At 37.5% G+C, this 16,838-nt stretch overlaps 1 protein-coding gene across 2 annotated transcripts in view; it reads right to left on the bottom strand.

Annotated features, from left to right (window-relative positions):
• PDE7B (phosphodiesterase 7B) overlaps positions 1-16,838 on the bottom strand; it is a 578,460-nt gene that overhangs the window by 305,187 nt on the left and 256,435 nt on the right. Inside the window, exon 1 of one of the 2 annotated variants that reach the window (XM_049654413.1) lies at positions 8,405-8,817. The exons of the other annotated variant lie outside the window; for it this stretch is intronic. Within the exon in view, the coding sequence (XP_049510370.1) occupies positions 8,405-8,425 (21 nt within the window). The 5' untranslated portion in view covers positions 8,426-8,817. Of the gene's footprint in view, positions 1-8,404; positions 8,818-16,838 lie in introns of those variants that run through there. 2 annotated transcript variants of the gene reach the window in all.

The following is a 16,838-nucleotide window of genomic DNA, read 5'->3' as shown; positions in this document are numbered from 1 at the left end:
AATAAATGAATGGTGCTAGATTCTGCACTGTTCCCCATTACACTATACTGCCTCTCACAGCCAAACTTCTGAAGTTTAAAGTGTCAGATTCATCCTTTGTGAATGCATTTAAAATGAAATAGTGCTGTTCCTTTATGTACTGGAACCTCCTATAAATAATATATCGAGTAGATTGCTTTAACATTTGAAACAGAGATTTTTATGTTTTGCATAAATATTTTTCCAGTTCATGCTTAGAATGATTACAAATGGATTTGAAACATAAAGCATTTAAAATATATATAAAAAATTGTCATTAAAAAGCTGGGGCTGCATACCAACTCTTTTAGCTGTAACTTCTCCTAACCTCTATTTCCTTTTCATTAAAATGGGCATAATTAATCCTTTCCTCACAGGAGTGTTTCAAGAATGGAGGACTTGACATTTGTGCTATGAACTGAGCCACTAATGACATAGGAAAGCCATCCATCTGCACAGTAAGTAAATCTGAGAAATTTTAGAAACTACAGGTACCTCACTTTATAGTTCAGAGACTCAAAAAGTCAAAAATGATCAATAACTTGCTGAAAGTATTACGCTCAGTAAGACCAGCATCTGGAATTGAACTCAGGCTTTAGGTTACAAGTTTAGTACCCCTGAGAGTTTGAATTTCTTTTTTATCTTCCTCTCTCTTCTCTTCTACCACATAAAATACACAAACTGAATTTTAAACAATTATAATTATTACCACTTAATTTAATAAATGAATTTATTTCTTTTTAAAAGATTTACAGGCATCTTAAATAGGGAGTGTTCTCCAACTCAGTCTTTTTGAACTGAATAACTGCGTAAAAAGCTTTTATATACATTTGTCTTTAAGTTCGAGAAAGTCCTTGCCTTCAATCTCTCCCTCTCATAAGCATGCATAGGCACTTGGAGACAACATACTAATACAAAAGAGGACAATATTTCTCAATTACTTTATTTCTAAGCCATTGAATTAAGTGATCAATATATTTTTAACAATTAAAAGAGATTTATGGAGAAAAGTTTTTTTTTTTCAATATATGAAGTTTATTGTCAAATTGGTTTCCATACAACACCCAGTGCTCATCCCAAAAGGTGCCTTTATGGAGAGAAGTTTAGAATGTTGGTTCTGGTCATTGAAAAACTGCTACGACACAAATTCTTATCTGTGGTATGTTTATCTCTTTCATTTTATTTTTACTTAAAGATTATTCCTTACTCCAAACATAGTAAAAAGGTCTAGAAAAATATAAAATAAAAAGTATTGAATAACTAAAACGACTAATACCTTTCACCATCGAATTAAAAACAAAATTGAAATTGTCTTCATTTAGTTGAAAAAGCAAGAACACTAGTCTTAAAGACATAGAAATATACTCTGTTTCTATGACATGAAAAACAACTTTTTTCTTAAATTTAATGAGCTTTTCTAAATCAAGGCATTCTTTAGACCCTTGTATTACCGCAGCATCTCCTTTTATGAGGCTGCTTCTACACTTTTGTGAATGACTGAGCTCTTTCATCTGACTGGACACAGCTGGCAAGTGGCATAATGAGAAAGGGAAATGAAAGTCTTTTTTTTTTCTCCTGTAAAACCAAAACATGTATAAATCATATTCAAACTGAAGCATTAGTTGCCTGTATTATAAACTACACGTCTAAATACAAATAGTGTTTTCTACTGTTTTTTGAATACATGATATCATATATTTTAATTTAAAGAGTCTATCAATGATGAACAGTTTCCCTAAACACTATTTGGATGAATATAAATTTTGCATATTTAATTAATTCAAAAAATTAAACCAAAGTGACCAATTCTAAAACAGAAAATTTAGGTAAAATGTACAAACCAATAAAATATGTACTGTAAAATATGTACATTCCGTTTATGGAGAAAAGTCTCAAATAGTTGGGCACACAACAGGCCATAAATTTTTCTTAGGCGTATGTGAAAGCTGGAGGGTAATTTGGCCTTCACTAAGCCCGTTGTTTTGTCCATGATGAAACTTGTCCTCAGAGTGACGATTGGCCCAAAGTTACTCAAACAGCAGTGAAGGTTTATCTATCTCCTCACTTTAGGACTGTTACTTCCTGGTCATACTGTGCTCCCTCACCATATCAAAGGCACTTGGGAAAATTCAACAGGATTGAAGGAAGAAGCTAATGAAGCAATTTAAAAACAAAATAGAACTCTTATTTTACTTTCTATTTGTTCTCAACTTTAAGTATCACAGAATAATACATAAATCTCTGTAATTTCCCCCATGGTAGACATAATAGGTTTATGGGGAGAAAAGTTGGAACAATTCTAAAGTATATACCTGAAAAGTAAGTCTTGCTCCCATTCCATCTCCAAATTCTCCCAGGGACATCCATTGTTATGATTTTTATTTGAATTTTCAGAAATTTTCTATCAGTGTGTATGAATGTGTATATATAGCTGTGGAAGTGTTAATGTAACTTTTTTCTTCACTTACTACATACAAAAACCATTCCAGACTTGTGTATGTAGATCTAGCACATTCTTCTAAATAACTGTGTGGCTTTCTGTTGCATAGGTTTGAAGTAACATATTCAACAACTCACCTATAATTGGGTTCAGGAAGTTTCTGGGTTTTTTTAATATTACAAACAGTATAAAAGTAAATATAATTTGATATATTCTTAGACTAAAATTTACTAGGGTCAAAGAATATGTAAATCATTGGCCATTTGATATCTTTAGATACCAGATTTTGACCAAATCAGGTATATGTTAACCTCCTATGTCTATACCTGGAAACGGCCCTCATCCAGACTGGCCCAGGACCTGACCTCCTATCCCAGGAGAAGAAAGGAATATTCTTAGAACTCAAAACTCTTAAATATCCTTCAGTGTATTTAAGTCATGTATTAACTCCTTTTTTGAACAGAATCTTTCTTTTGTATGTCTGAAGCTGTGGGCAAGTAATGATAATTTTCATCATGTGGAAAGGATATTTTATGTATTTCTTATAGATATGTTCATTATGACAATGTAAAACACAAAAGGTATTAATAAGAAAATAATCTGAACAGGAGTTTTAATCAAAAACCTTATGTGTATTTACCAACCACTAGAAAGGAAAAACTAAAACAAATCTCCAAATTTTACAAAAGGAAACTCCATCAACATCTCATTACCAATCTTAATTTTTTCCACATTCTCTTTACAAATGTAAGAAAGGGAGGAAAGGAGACAGGGAGGAAGGTTAAATGTATGACATAAACTATCTTTGCTGGCATATTGGCTAAGGCTATTATTTTCTTATTTCTATACTATATGCAAATAAAGCAGCCATGAAAGGATTTGGGTTTTCAAAATATTGGGATAGTTATACATTAGTATATTAAAAATTATATATTGTTTAACAGTTTCCTGTGTATTTAGTGTCAAGTTAGTTTTAGGTTTACCTGAAACTACAAACCCTGCTCCCTGCTCCACATGCTTGAGCTGTTAACTAAACTGTCATCCAGAGGCGATGCCAGCAGAAATGCTCTGACCCACGCAAGATCTCACCAGTGTCTGGATTCGGGTAACTGAATTGCACCAAATCCTACCACTAAGATGAGGCAGCGACTCCTCATCAGGGCAAGGCCTCAGAGCAGGTACTCAATGGACAGCCAGTTCACCAAAAAAAAAGTTCCTTCTGAGAATTCCTCCAATTTAATTATCAACAGGTTGTCAGTTACTCTAAAGAAACTGGAATCGGAGGTAAGGAGATACTAAATGAAATAATACAGAAAATCTAGGATAGTGATGGGCACTTTGGAAAAAGACACTTGTCATCTAACATGTAAATCCGCAGCTACAAACAGTAGCTGTCCCTTTACTGTCTGAAGGAGTGCCAGGGCCGTGGAGTAGCACATCAGCCTCACACAAGAGAAATGGAGCAGGGATACGTGACCTTTCCTGGGAAGCAATAGTCTTCCTGAGGAGAAATTCTCCAAAACCCAAGGTCTTGTTTTGCTTTTGTTTGCCTTTGGCAATGAGAGTATTTTGGAGGTGAAATTATGTGAATTTGGATAACTGAGCGAAAGCCAAGAATAAAGGGAAGTGGTAGAAAGGATGGAAGAGGTGGAAGAATAAAAAACAAACTAACGGTATTAAGTCAATATTAATCTTGTCAGGGTAAATCACAGATTTGGGAAGGAAGAAGCCATCCTTGAAATAGTCCAATAGCCTCACTTAAAGACGAGCAAACAGAGGACTCTAAAATGTAAGAAATTTGCCCTGAGTCACATGGGTCATCTCTGGAAGTTCTGAGCCACTATGTGAAGTTTCCTAGCACTGAGGGCACTTCCCAGAACACAAGCCCATGCAGCTTGTGACCATTCCTTCCTTGTGCTAAGTGACTGCTGGCATCTGGGACTTCTGTTAAAGTTCTCAAAGGGCTCCTGCTTTCTATAACTCCTAGGGATTCCAAGTTCAAGCAATGATAGAGAAGACACTATCATTTCCATTGATTTAATTCACTGATATAATTCACCATCTGAGGCTTGTACAGTAACGTAATTCAACAAATGGGATAAAAAATAAATAAATATTAAGGTTGATTTATTTATTTTGAGAGAGGGAGAGTGCTCCGGTGTGCGTGCACATGTGAGCATATGAGTGGGGGAGGGGCAGAGAGAAAGAGTGCATCAGTGGGGAAGAGGTGGGGGGAGAGAATCCCAAGTGGGCTCCACACTGTCAGCAGAGCCAATGTGGGACTCAAACTCAAGAATGGAACCAGGAGATCATGACCTGAGCTGAAGTTAAGAGTTGGGTGCTTAACTGATGGAGCCATCTAGGCTCCCCAACATTATATTTTTTAAGAACACCATTACATATATTATTTCAGAAGAATGACAATGCCTTCAATTGATCATATTAAAGATCACAATAATAGAAATAAATACATAGACAGAAAATTTAGTTTTTTCTTAAATTCCAATTTGGATAAAGTCACCTCTTCTGTTTCATTTTTTTTCATCATCACCTCCCTCGCAAACTCTCCTTTGTTCTCCCACTTATTTCTTTGCACAGACTGTGCTATTTGTTTATATGTGCAACCAGAATATAAACTTCCCAAAAGTGGGACTCATCACTTATCTATTTTTTACTTACTTCACATGTTGAGAGCACACTTTGATGTCTTTTGAATAAAGGTTTGACATTTTCACATTTATTTATGAATGGAATTATATAAAAAACTCCGAATTGAGATTAAGAATGCTATAAACGTTTCATCTAAAAACTACTGTTAGAAATATAATATAATCCGTTTCCTTTACAGATAATGAAGCAATGGCTCAGAGTTACCCAGCTAGTTAGAGCCTGAATGAGGGCGCCCACCCTGGTCACTTGTCTCTGTCTGCTCCTCTTTTTAGGGTTCTCCGTGAAGTCACTTTCTAAGTACAAATTAAATCATCTAGATACTTAAATGATTCTTGGGAAAGTATAAATTCCTTGGTTATATGCTAGAACTTTGAGACACTTCTCTCTCTGTGTTCAAATCTCTAATAACGCAGGAATACAGCAGATATTGTCATTTGGGGTTTCTACATCCCTTTTTCCCTTCCCTCTCCCAAATTTCCATATCAAGCACTTTAAAAATTGCTAATATACCAAGTATGCATCATCTCAAGCATCAAAGTTAGCATGTTGACAAAGTCACCTAGGATACTTGTAGAAGCCAACAGTACTGATCGCACAACTGCTTCCATGTGAAGGATGGAAGTGTTCCCCAAGGCATATCATTAGGAGAAATGGGAATGCCACCACGAGAAGGCACTGAGGGAGAGGGTCTCACTGCATGTCCAAATGCAATCCCTTCTTCCTCAGCCAGATGTACCTCCTAGAGGAGTTCTATAGGCTTGTCTATAGGCTACTTTGGGATACATGTGCTGAATCCATAGGGTGGTGAGATTTGGGGGATAAGACATTCTGTACATTGAGGGCCCTCAGTAAGTTACCTACTTTCCCCATTAGCTGACCCCCCAAAAGTCAGTGTGAGTTGAACCACTTAGAATACCTGTTAGCTTTTACCTTTAGGAGTTCTGAAGTCAATCCTAATTCTTAATTTTGATAATGATGCCCTTTTCATCTTGCTTGAGATTGGCTTACTGCTTAAAAAATTCCTTCTAATACTATGTTGTGTGAGTTGATGAGTAGCTTCCCCTGTGATCTGAACCTAGCTAGGAACAAATTAGACTTTGGAAGATTAATTGTGAGGCAGAGGCATATTCAAGGTGGTACATTCCCACTTTGAGGAAATTTGGTGATTTTACTTTTGAATCTGTTTGGAGTAGGAGGTCTTTTGGCTGAAAACAACACAAGCCAACGTTTGGAATGTCCTCATCTGTACCATTGATGTGTTGATTTCTAGATTACATTTTAGGCCAGACTAACATCAAAAATATTTTTCAAAAACAGTCAAAAATGCCATCTCTTAAAATCACTTAAATAATTTATAATATATGAAGGGTAGTAAGTGCTCAGCAAACATTTTAACTAGGTATTTATTGAGAACTGACAATAAGTAGTTTTGTGCTGGACACTGTGGAAAGCACTAAAAGATGTACAATTATTTTCCCTAAGTTGGTGTCTGTTCCTAACACATCTTGGATTTTTCCACCCTTCCCCAAAGTAACTTGATTCAAAAAAGCGTTTCTCCCAGCCACTTTGCTGACACGTAGTCACCACGATTTTCTCTCACGTTGTTCAACTGGGTGAGTAGAGTCTGACATCGGACCGCTTAGTGTCAGGTAAAAATCCCCATGAAGAGGAGGCAGTCTTTGCAGTTGCAACTAGTTAACTTTGGGCTTCTACTGGAGACAAGAAGTGACTTCATTTTGTTGGAGAAAATGTCAATCAAGACGCAACTACTGACACCCATCTTTGTTTCACCAGCCAGGAATAAAAGATAAAGCAGAGGAAATGGAGGAGCTGCAGTTAGGCATTTGCAACACACAAAGTCCTTGTTTTCCCACTAGGCGCTGCAGAAAAGCAATTGTCCATTCACAGCACATCCTCTGCATTTCAGAGCTAATATTTTTGCAGTTCTTAACTTATAGTCTTATGCAGTTAATTTTGTTAACCCTTTGAAATGCACAATGTATTTGATGCCTTGCCTAATATTACTGCTAACATGACCCAGTTTTTTAAAATTTCTGTTTCTCAAGGTTGGGAATAGAAACCTTGAAAAAAAAAATCAAGTAAGAAACACTGGAACCAGGGTAATGGTTTCAAATAATCCTGTCTTACTTGCTATTGCGTAACTTTGAGAAGGGTAATAAGGAAATCCATGCGAACCATATGCTACTTGAAATGTTTTTACAAAAATTGACTCTTTGGGCAGAAATGATCTTTAGCAGGGGTCCCCCTCAGCGCATAATAATGTGTCATTGAAAACAACATTAGCTCTGTGTTATTTGCCCTGCTTCTGCAGCATTTAGTGTGTTTACTGTATACGCCTGCCTTCTGGTGCAAAGAGATTTACTCAAACAGGCACTCTGGCTAGAGCACATGAGGAACAGAATCTATGGATGATTAATTAGATCCCAGGCTCAATCACTTAAGTCTCTAGTTAAATATCTCACTCTGCTTTCAACTACTGTAGGAAAGATAATTAGCAAATTTGCAGTGTGAATAAAGAACTTTTTCGTTTCCTTTATACATAATAAGATCTAAATCACTGGTCATCTAACTCAGTGCCTCCGTTTCCCCTGCCGACTTCCAAGTCCAGAATATTAAAAAAAAAAAAATGCAACAAGGTGATAAAGTGCGTTTTCATCAAGAATTCATCTTTCTGACATACCTTCTATAGGGTTTTCTACCTTCAACTTTATTACCAGCTTATTCCTCTCTCCTACTAATTTCTTCATTTTGAAGTCTGCGACCAAACAACATGACAAACTTAAGAAAAAAAAAAAACTGATATTTTCCCCCTGTCCTGCAACCCTCACCAAGCTCTGTACCAATATTTTCCTATTCTGTCTTCACTAAAAGGAAAAATGATCCAACTCTAAGATTTACATTGAGGAAGAAATATTGCATTCATTAAAAAAGAAAAAAAAAGAGAGAGAAGCCCTCCTCAGTGGGGGCTCCAAGCACAGCGAAAATCCTGGAGTCCCACATTAGGGCTGGTTGGAATGAAACAGTTAATTCAAGGTAAGTGATAATGTTTAGTCAGTTCGCCTAGAAAAAGGAAGGAAATTCAAAAGCTGGTTGCTGTAGTAACGATTACAGACCAAAAAAAAAAAAAAAGTATATATATGTATATATATATATAAATATATGTACAGGTTCATTTTAAATAAAACTCCTGCCATCTCTCTGTGATTCTGTTCTCTCAAGAAAAATGAGCTTGCCGCTCAAATTGGTCGTACCTACCTCAACCATTAAACAAGACATTTAACCATAGTGGCAGTTCTGTGACCTTTGAATGCCGTGAAATCTCTGAGCGGTGCTGCTTGTTCATGAAGACTTGTGCTGCAGAGTCCAGCAACTTCATCCAGGATTAGGAATATAATTAAGTAAAAAAAAAAAAAAAAAATTAAAAAAAAAAAGGAAAGAAAAGAAAGAAACACAACAGCACACAGAGAGATCGAGAGAGAAAGAAGGTGGAAAGAGAGATCCTCTCTGGGTGAGCACACCACTTTTCTCCCAGGCGAGCGCTGGGACAGAGCCGAGTTGCTGCAGTGCCCAGACCCACCGACTGGCTGGGGGAGCGGGGCAGGCAGCCGGCCGGCGAGGCTGGGAGGTGCCGTCAGTTGCCACAGGCAAGGAAAAGCAGAGACCAATCGGCTTCAGCTCTGGCAGCTTACTGGAGTGGAGCCTTTTCTGTTTATGTTTCCTCATTTCGAGAGTGACGTCAAAGGGTTTAGTTTTTCCTCTGCATGTGCTATTAATTTTAACGTACGGTACTATGGGAGGAATGCGTGTGTGCCTGTGGTTAGCCCGGGCACCCCACTCTCAGGAGGACCCAAGGAACATTTTCTATATTCAGGAATAAATTTTTAAAATTTAAAATACCTTGGGGTTGAGTGTATCAAAAGACAAAAACAAAACCAAAAAGCAGACCAAAAGCCTCGGGCTAAATAATAGCAGCAAGATTTATGTTTTGTTTTTTTTTTCCCCCAAATGTGAGTGTATGTACATATGCCCGCTTCACAGCTGTTGCTTATTTTCAAACTAATTCATTTTCAAACTCACCTAAAAATGAGTTGTTAGTTAATCGTTATAGTCATGGATGCAGAGTTCTGCAAATGAGCTGGTGAGTGATGTTACGTGCGGTGAAAAATAGAAATCATGTTTACGCTGCTGATCGCTGATTTTCTATCTTTCCTCCAGCTTGTGTGGAGAAGCCTCAGGAGTATTCACGCCAGGGAGACAGGGAGATCCTTCCTGCAAATCCCCACAGGGAGTCATTCAAGAAGCTGGGCACACTGAGGCCATACAGGCATGCCTGGGGTTTCAGCATGTCCTCTCCCAAAGTGTGTGAAGGTACAGTTATTTAAGGATAGTTCCTCTACCAGGGGCCCCAGCTCATCCCTGTTTTTGTCTTGCTACTCTGGAAACTCTCAGTGGTGGCCTTGTGTTGTTTCTGCCTCCCCCATATTCTCTCCGTTCTCCCCCTGCCTCATTCTGCTAACAGAACCTCTTTTTTTCTTTTTCTTTTAGAAACTTTCCTTTCTCTATGGATTGCATAGCCTTCCCCAACTCCCCACCCCTCACCTCCCATCCCATTACAGGGGCATGTGACCCAGACTGGCCACTTAGATTTTTCCATTGCTCTAAACACAGAAAATATTTGAGGGGTAGGCATATCACTCAAGAAAGGCCAGAGTCCTTTTTCAAATATTAATACTGATACTTTGAGAAAAGAAGTATTTATAGCTCTCTAAGAGCCTATGTGCTAGGGTTAAACAAGCCTGTAGTTGTTAGGGTTCATCTTTGATGCTGCAGATACAGCAATGAACAAAACAGATAGTATCTGCCTTCAAGCAGTTTACATTTGGGGGAAAGGGGAACACAGGCAATAAAAATAAGTAACTATATAATATCCATTGGTAATAAGGCTTTGGAATGAAGGAAAATAAGGGCAAAAGTGTGTGTGTGTGTGTGTGTGTGTGTGTGTGTGTGTGTGTGTGTTTGCTATTTTAGGTGCAATGATCATGGAAGCAACATGATAAAGCAACTTTGAGCAGAGTCCTGAATGAGATGAAGAAGCAGATCATCTGTGTCTCTGAGTTCCAGGCAAAGGAAGCTGTGCAAAGTCCTCAGTTAGGTGAATGATTAGCATATGCAAGAACAAGGGAAATAAAGTGGCTAGAGGAGAATGAGTAAAAGGAAGAAGTGGTTTTAGGAAGATATGTCTGGGTCAAAATCAAGAAGTATCTTAGAGGCCATTTAAAGTATTTAGACTTTATTCCAAAATGGAAAACAAATAAGAGTATTTTGAACAAAGAATGCCTATGATTAACATAAATTCTAAAGGGATTTCCTCTCTCTTCTGAATGGAAAATAGACTCTAGAGAAGCAAAGATAGAAGCAAGGAGACCAATGATGAGGCCATTGCAATAATGGCTTGAACTTGGGTGAAGGTGAAGAAGGTGAGAGGGTCAAATTCTAGAAGTGTGTGTGTGTGTGTGTGTGTGTGTGTGTGTATGCTTATAGAATTAGCAGGGTTTCAGGATGTGGGGTGTGAAAGAAAGAGAGGAATCAAGAATAATTCCCAGGATCCTGGCTTGAGCAAACTAGAATAGAGTTGCCACATATTGATATGGGGGTAACCAGAAGAAGAATCTGGTTTTAAGCTGAAGTAAAAAATGGTTCTGACCCTTCATTCAACAGCAACAAATATTTATTGATTACGTACTCTCTGTAGGCACTGTTTTAAGTGCTGGAGACAAAGCAGTGAAAACAAACAGACAATAAACACAAAGACCCTTGCCCTCATGAAACTTCGATTTTTCTGAGAGTAGACGACAGACCATAACGAAGTAAAAGATTATATAGGATACATTGAGCAGGAGATATGGAGTAGATGGTTAAATACACAAGCTGGAGTTCAGGGAACGATAGATCTATGTTTGGGCTGTAGATATAAATTTGGAAGTGGTTGTATATTCAAGGTATTTAAAACAACGAGATTGGATGAAATTACCGAAAGAAGTACAAATAAAAAAGCTCCAGGAAATCCAACATTAGATAGTCAGGAATATGAGAAAAAAAACCAGTGGAGGAGATTGAGAAGGAACCTCTAAGAGATAAGAAAAAAACCAAGAGGGTGAGATCTTGGAAGACAAAGGAAATTTTCAATGATTGGCTTTGTAAAGCGAAAGTAAGATGAAGACTGAAAATTGACACTTGAATTTAGAATGTGTAATCATTTGTGCCCTTGAAAAGATCAGGTCCAATACAATAGAAAGAATGAAAGGTCAGGAGAGAATATAAAAAACAAAAAGTGGGGACAGACCTTATAGGAAATTCTTCCAAGGTGTTTTTCCCCCAAGAAGAGGAGATAAATGGGGCAATAATTGGAAGGGAGAGTGGAGTCAAGAAGGTATTTTTAACATGGGAGAAATATTGGAATTTTTGTATGCTGATAGGAAAGATCCAATTGAGGAGAATAATTACTGATGCAGAAGAGAGAAGGGAATAAAGTTGGAGACATTGAGTGTGTGATAGGCAGAATGGCCCTCCAAAGATGACCAATCCCTGGAATCTGTGAATATATTATATTACATGACAAAAGGGACTTTGCAGATACAATTGAGCTGATAGATCTTAAAGGAAGGAGATTAACTTGAATTATCTGGTGTGCTCAATCTAATCATATGAGCCCATAAAAGCAGAGAATTTCTCTGGCTGGAAGCAGAAGAGAGATGCAGAAGAAGTAGTTAGAGAAGTTCTAAGTAGCAGAAATATTCAACACAGTACTACTGGCTCTCAGATGTAGAACCCATGTGCAAGGACCAGAGAGAGATCTCTCATTGCTAAGGGCTGTCCCCAGCTGACAGCAGCAAGGAAACAGCTACCTCAGTTCCACAGCTGTGAGGAATTGTATTCTGCCAACAACCTGAATGAACAACCTGAAATGGATTCTTCCCTAGAACCCCAAGGAAGAAACATAGCCCTGCTGACATGCTGTGTTCAGTCTTTTGAGACTCTAAGCTGAGTACCTAGTCAAGCCACCTGCAGATCTATGAACTAATAAAGTTTATGTTAATCTGTCACAGCAGTGATGGAACATTAGTATAAAGTGATTGGCTTTCGAAAGCAGCATGGATGATTCATCCATAGAACCAGAAGAGAAGGCAGAGTAAATGGTAGAGGTATATTTCTTAGTGGGTTGTAATGGTGGTGCAAGATTGTAAAAGCTCTCTGTGATTTCAAATTTCTCAGTAAAAGAGGAAATTAGGAGTATGGACTAAGAGAGAGGATAGAAGAATTGGGGAAGGTTTGAGGAGAAAAGGTATGAAATAGTCATCCAGAAGAGTAAAAAGCAGGAGTTCTCATAGAAGTAGAATATGATGACCAAGGGCTTATGTGAGTTTAATTGTCATGAATTAAAGTGATACCAGACAGCATGTTACCTTTACAATATCCATGAGACATCCAAATAGAAATGTCATATGGGTAGTTTGGAAATAATTCTGGGGAGCTAAGGGCAAATGAGATGCTATTGAAAGCCATGGTGGGCATGGAATCACTTGATGAATGAGAATAGACTCAAGGTCTGAACTCTGGGATCATCCAATGTTTAGATATTGGAAAATGATCGGTGATCCATTGAAGGAGACCAAAAAGGAGTGGCCATGAAGCTATACACACTACCAAGATAGTGGTCTCTGAGAAGTCAATTCCCAATAGTCGGTGCTATGGACTGAATTGTTCCCACCCACTCCCCCCACCTCCACCCCACCCCACTGCCACACCAATTTGTATGTTGAAGCCCTAATCCCCAATTTGACTGTAATTGGAGATAGGGCCTATAGGGAGGTAATTAAGGTTAAATGAGGTCATAAAGGCAGGACCCTAATCCAATAGATCTGGTGCCCTTATGCAAAAGGGTGAGACACCAAAGATCTCTGTCTCCACCATGAGAGAATGGAGCCAAAAGGCAGCTGACTGCAAGCCAGGAAGAGAACTCTTACCAGACACTAACTCTGCTAGCACTTTGATCTTGGTCTTCCAGTCTGCAGAACTTTGAAAAAATAAATTTCTATTGTTTAAGTATCCAGACTAGGATATTTTGTTATGCAACCCAAGTGAATTAATACAGTTACATGAGTCATGAATTCTCTTTTTTGCTTGCAGCCATTTCAGTTGGCCCTCTGTTACTTATAACAGGAAGAGTCCTAACAAATTCAATATACAGTGTCAATGTTTCCTAGAAGTGACTGTCAACTCTCCTCTCCCTGATATAAATACTTCACCACTTGCAGCTTGAGAAACTTTAAGGATTTATCTGTGTCTATATCTATCTAATCATTTCCACCACACACAAAGATTCATCTAAGACTACTGTGTTTAAAATACTAGCTGGTTTTCTCAGGCACCATTATTTAACATATACTTTGGAGTATTCTTTGAAACATGACATTTGAAGTGACCACATTTTCTGCAATTTATTAGTTATAAAAATAATCTAGAAGGAGCCACCTTATTTCAGCTTCTTCATTTTCTTCCCAAATTCCCTTTTTAAATAGCTCATGACTCATAGAAATGACCACTCTTAGTCATTTTCTTTCCTTTACAATTTAACTCTCTATTTTCTCTATTAACAGAATAGAAGATGTGATTCTTTTTGTGCTGCATCTCTACAAAGATAGATTTCTCAGTGACCTTAAAGATATTAAATTTGTTCAAGGAATACTTATTGAGCATAAATTATTGGCAGAACCCAGTGGTGTATGTTCAACACACTATTGGGGTTGACAGAGATCAGCAGGATGTGATGTCTACCTTTAAAAGTCATATATTTGGCTTCGAGGGTAAGATACAGGTTGTTATAACAGTAATAAGAGGAAAGATGCAACAAGGGCTCTAAAGATAGAAAAGATAACAATGGGAATTCAGAGAAAGAGGATATTACTTCCCACAAAGGGAAGACTTTGCATAATGTCTGAGATTGCATTTGTCCTGAGCCAGGTAGAAGTGCTCTATTGAGAGACTGACCTGTAGGTCGAGTATAATGGGAGTATAGGATATGGGAAAAGAATGATATATTGTGAAGCAAACATGGTAGATGAGTGAAAAATTATAGAAAGTGAAATCTAAAATTTGAATTTTACTCATTGGGGAATAAGGGATTATTAAAGGTTTGCAAGTAGGGAATTAAAATAGCAGTAGTGTATCCCTATTAGCAGAATGGTCCAGTGCTGGGTACAGACAATTAAACATGTGATTTATAATACAGTGGAGTGAATAATGTGGTAGGGAAGTTCGGGGTGATTTGGGAGTATATAGGAGAGAAATCAACACCAGATTTTTAACTCAACAAAGCCTTCTCCCTGAAAACAGTGACATCTGAGATGAGTTGTAAAGGATAAGTAAGAGGTACTCGGGTAAAAGAGAAGGAATACCTGAAATGATTAGGAGCCGCTCCAATAAAAAGAGAGGGTACAGAGGATGCAAAAGTATTACATGCTGAAATGATAACACTTACAAACATGGACAGGTGAAGATGAGCCTGGTTTATTCCAGGAACCAGAGCAAGTTCAGTTTGGCTGGAGTGATAAGAAGTGAAGACAGTATGGTTTTTTTAGTCATATTAAGAAATTGGGATTTTGTTCCAAAAGAAATGGGGATATATTGAAGACTTTTAAACAATAAAGGACATGATCAAATTCGTATTTTGAAACATGACTTTGGCAGTTGTATGGACACCAGAAGAGAGAAGTCTGGAGACAGGAGGACCAGGGGGGAAAGTACAGTAGCTTGGATGAGGGTGGGGGTAATGTAGAAGGAGAGATATGAGATGATTTCTCATTGTTTGGGAACAATGTCATCAACACGATTTGGTGATGGATTGAAGGTGAAAGTTGAAAGACTTACTGTGGGATGACAATACGGAACAAGACAATCAAGGATGATGCTGAAGTTTCAGCCATGGCAAATGGGTGTCACTTATTGAGTTAGGTCTGGCAGGGAAGATGATAAGTTCAGTTTGGAGCCTAACATCAAAGTGAAGATGGATATGTTGTCCTCAAACTGGGCAGAAAAACGTAGGTTAGGAGAACAGTTTTGAGCACCATCATATTGTTGAAATAAGCCATATGCACTGATGGAATCACTCAGAAAGTGTGCCCAGCATGAGAACAGAAAAAGATCTGAAGAGAAACCAAAAGGAACACAACATTTAAGGGCTAGGCAAAGGAAGAGAAATCTATAAAAATATGGACAAGGAGTGGCAACATAAAAAGAGAAAAGGAGGATGTGGTGTCATAGAATTTAAGGAAAATTGTGTTTCAAGTTGTAAAATATAACTAATAATGTTAAATCTGCTGACCGGAAAACAGGACAACGTCTTTTACAACTACTAAACCACTATAAAGCTAAAACATCAGGGTATTGATGGAGGTACAAATAAATAGAAAAATAAATCAATAGAACAGAACAAAGTCTAAAAGTGAATCAGTATGTATACCAAGTTTATTATATGATAAAGGTGGTGTTTTGAATGAGTCAAGAAGGAACAGACTACTTCATCAGCTATGTCAGGACAAGGCTAGCCATTTGGAAAATGCAACATCCAAGTGAGTGAAACTTAAATTCATTCCCCAATCCATTTACAAATATAAACTGTAGTTAGGTAAAAGACTGAAACATGACAAGCCAACACCATAAAATCGTCAGAAAGCATATGATTGGAAATATGTGATTTCAAAGTAGAGAAGACCTTTAAAAGGTCTTCAAAAAGCAAAGGCCGCAACAAAGAACATTGATAAAGTATCTTACACCAAAGTTAGAGTCTTCTGTATGACCAAAGACATTATAAATAAAGATATTTTCAACCTATACAAAACATAATAAATATACATTATTACACATTAGTAGATTTCTATCAGATTTATAAAACAGAGAAGACGGTCTGGAAAGAAAAACACAAAAGGAACACCAGTGTTCAAGGGCTACGCAAACAAAAAAAAAGCCTTTAAAAAATGTGGACAAAAGTGGCAACATAAGAGGGGAAAAAAAGAATGTGGTGTCACAGAATCCAAAGAAAAAATTTTTAAGAAGGGTAAAATAGACAGGGTTTTAAATTTAGAAATTTTCTTTCAACCATGGAGATGGGTGTAACAACCTCTGTGGAGTCTGGGGCAGGTCATTGCCTTTTCTCTCAGCCCTTCCTAACTGGTACAGAGCCCCCAAGCTTAGTGATCTCCTCACCAGAGTCCTGCAAGGACCCTTCCAATGCACACCATCCTTCCTCATCTATCAACTCAACATTCCTGTCAATTGATCTATATTTTATACCACCTCTCCTTTCTGTTTCACTATAACCTTGTCTGTCAATCTGAGCCCTCCTCCTTGCTGGTGATAGAATAGTAATGCAGTGAAAGCACATCTTAATGCCTTTGAAAATGGATTTGTTGCTTCTTCACAGGAAAGTTTTTGTCAAGCATAAAGGAAATAAAGTTTACAAATATTTATTGTGTGCCTACTATGAGCTGAAAACTTATATCATCCGCAACAAAATTCATTACCAATGAATTACTTAAAATTTGACAAGAGAGAAATATTTGTCCTACTACTGGATTTTCTTCCTATGCATTTAAAATAATTTGCATTTCAAATCATTTTCTCTTTTGCTTTG

The sequence above is a fragment of the Panthera uncia genome (assembly GCF_023721935.1).
Source record: "Panthera uncia isolate 11264 chromosome B2 unlocalized genomic scaffold, Puncia_PCG_1.0 HiC_scaffold_24, whole genome shotgun sequence".
NCBI lineage: Eukaryota > Metazoa > Chordata > Mammalia > Carnivora > Felidae > Panthera > Panthera uncia.
This window is presented reverse-complemented; position numbering and strand designations above follow the sequence as displayed.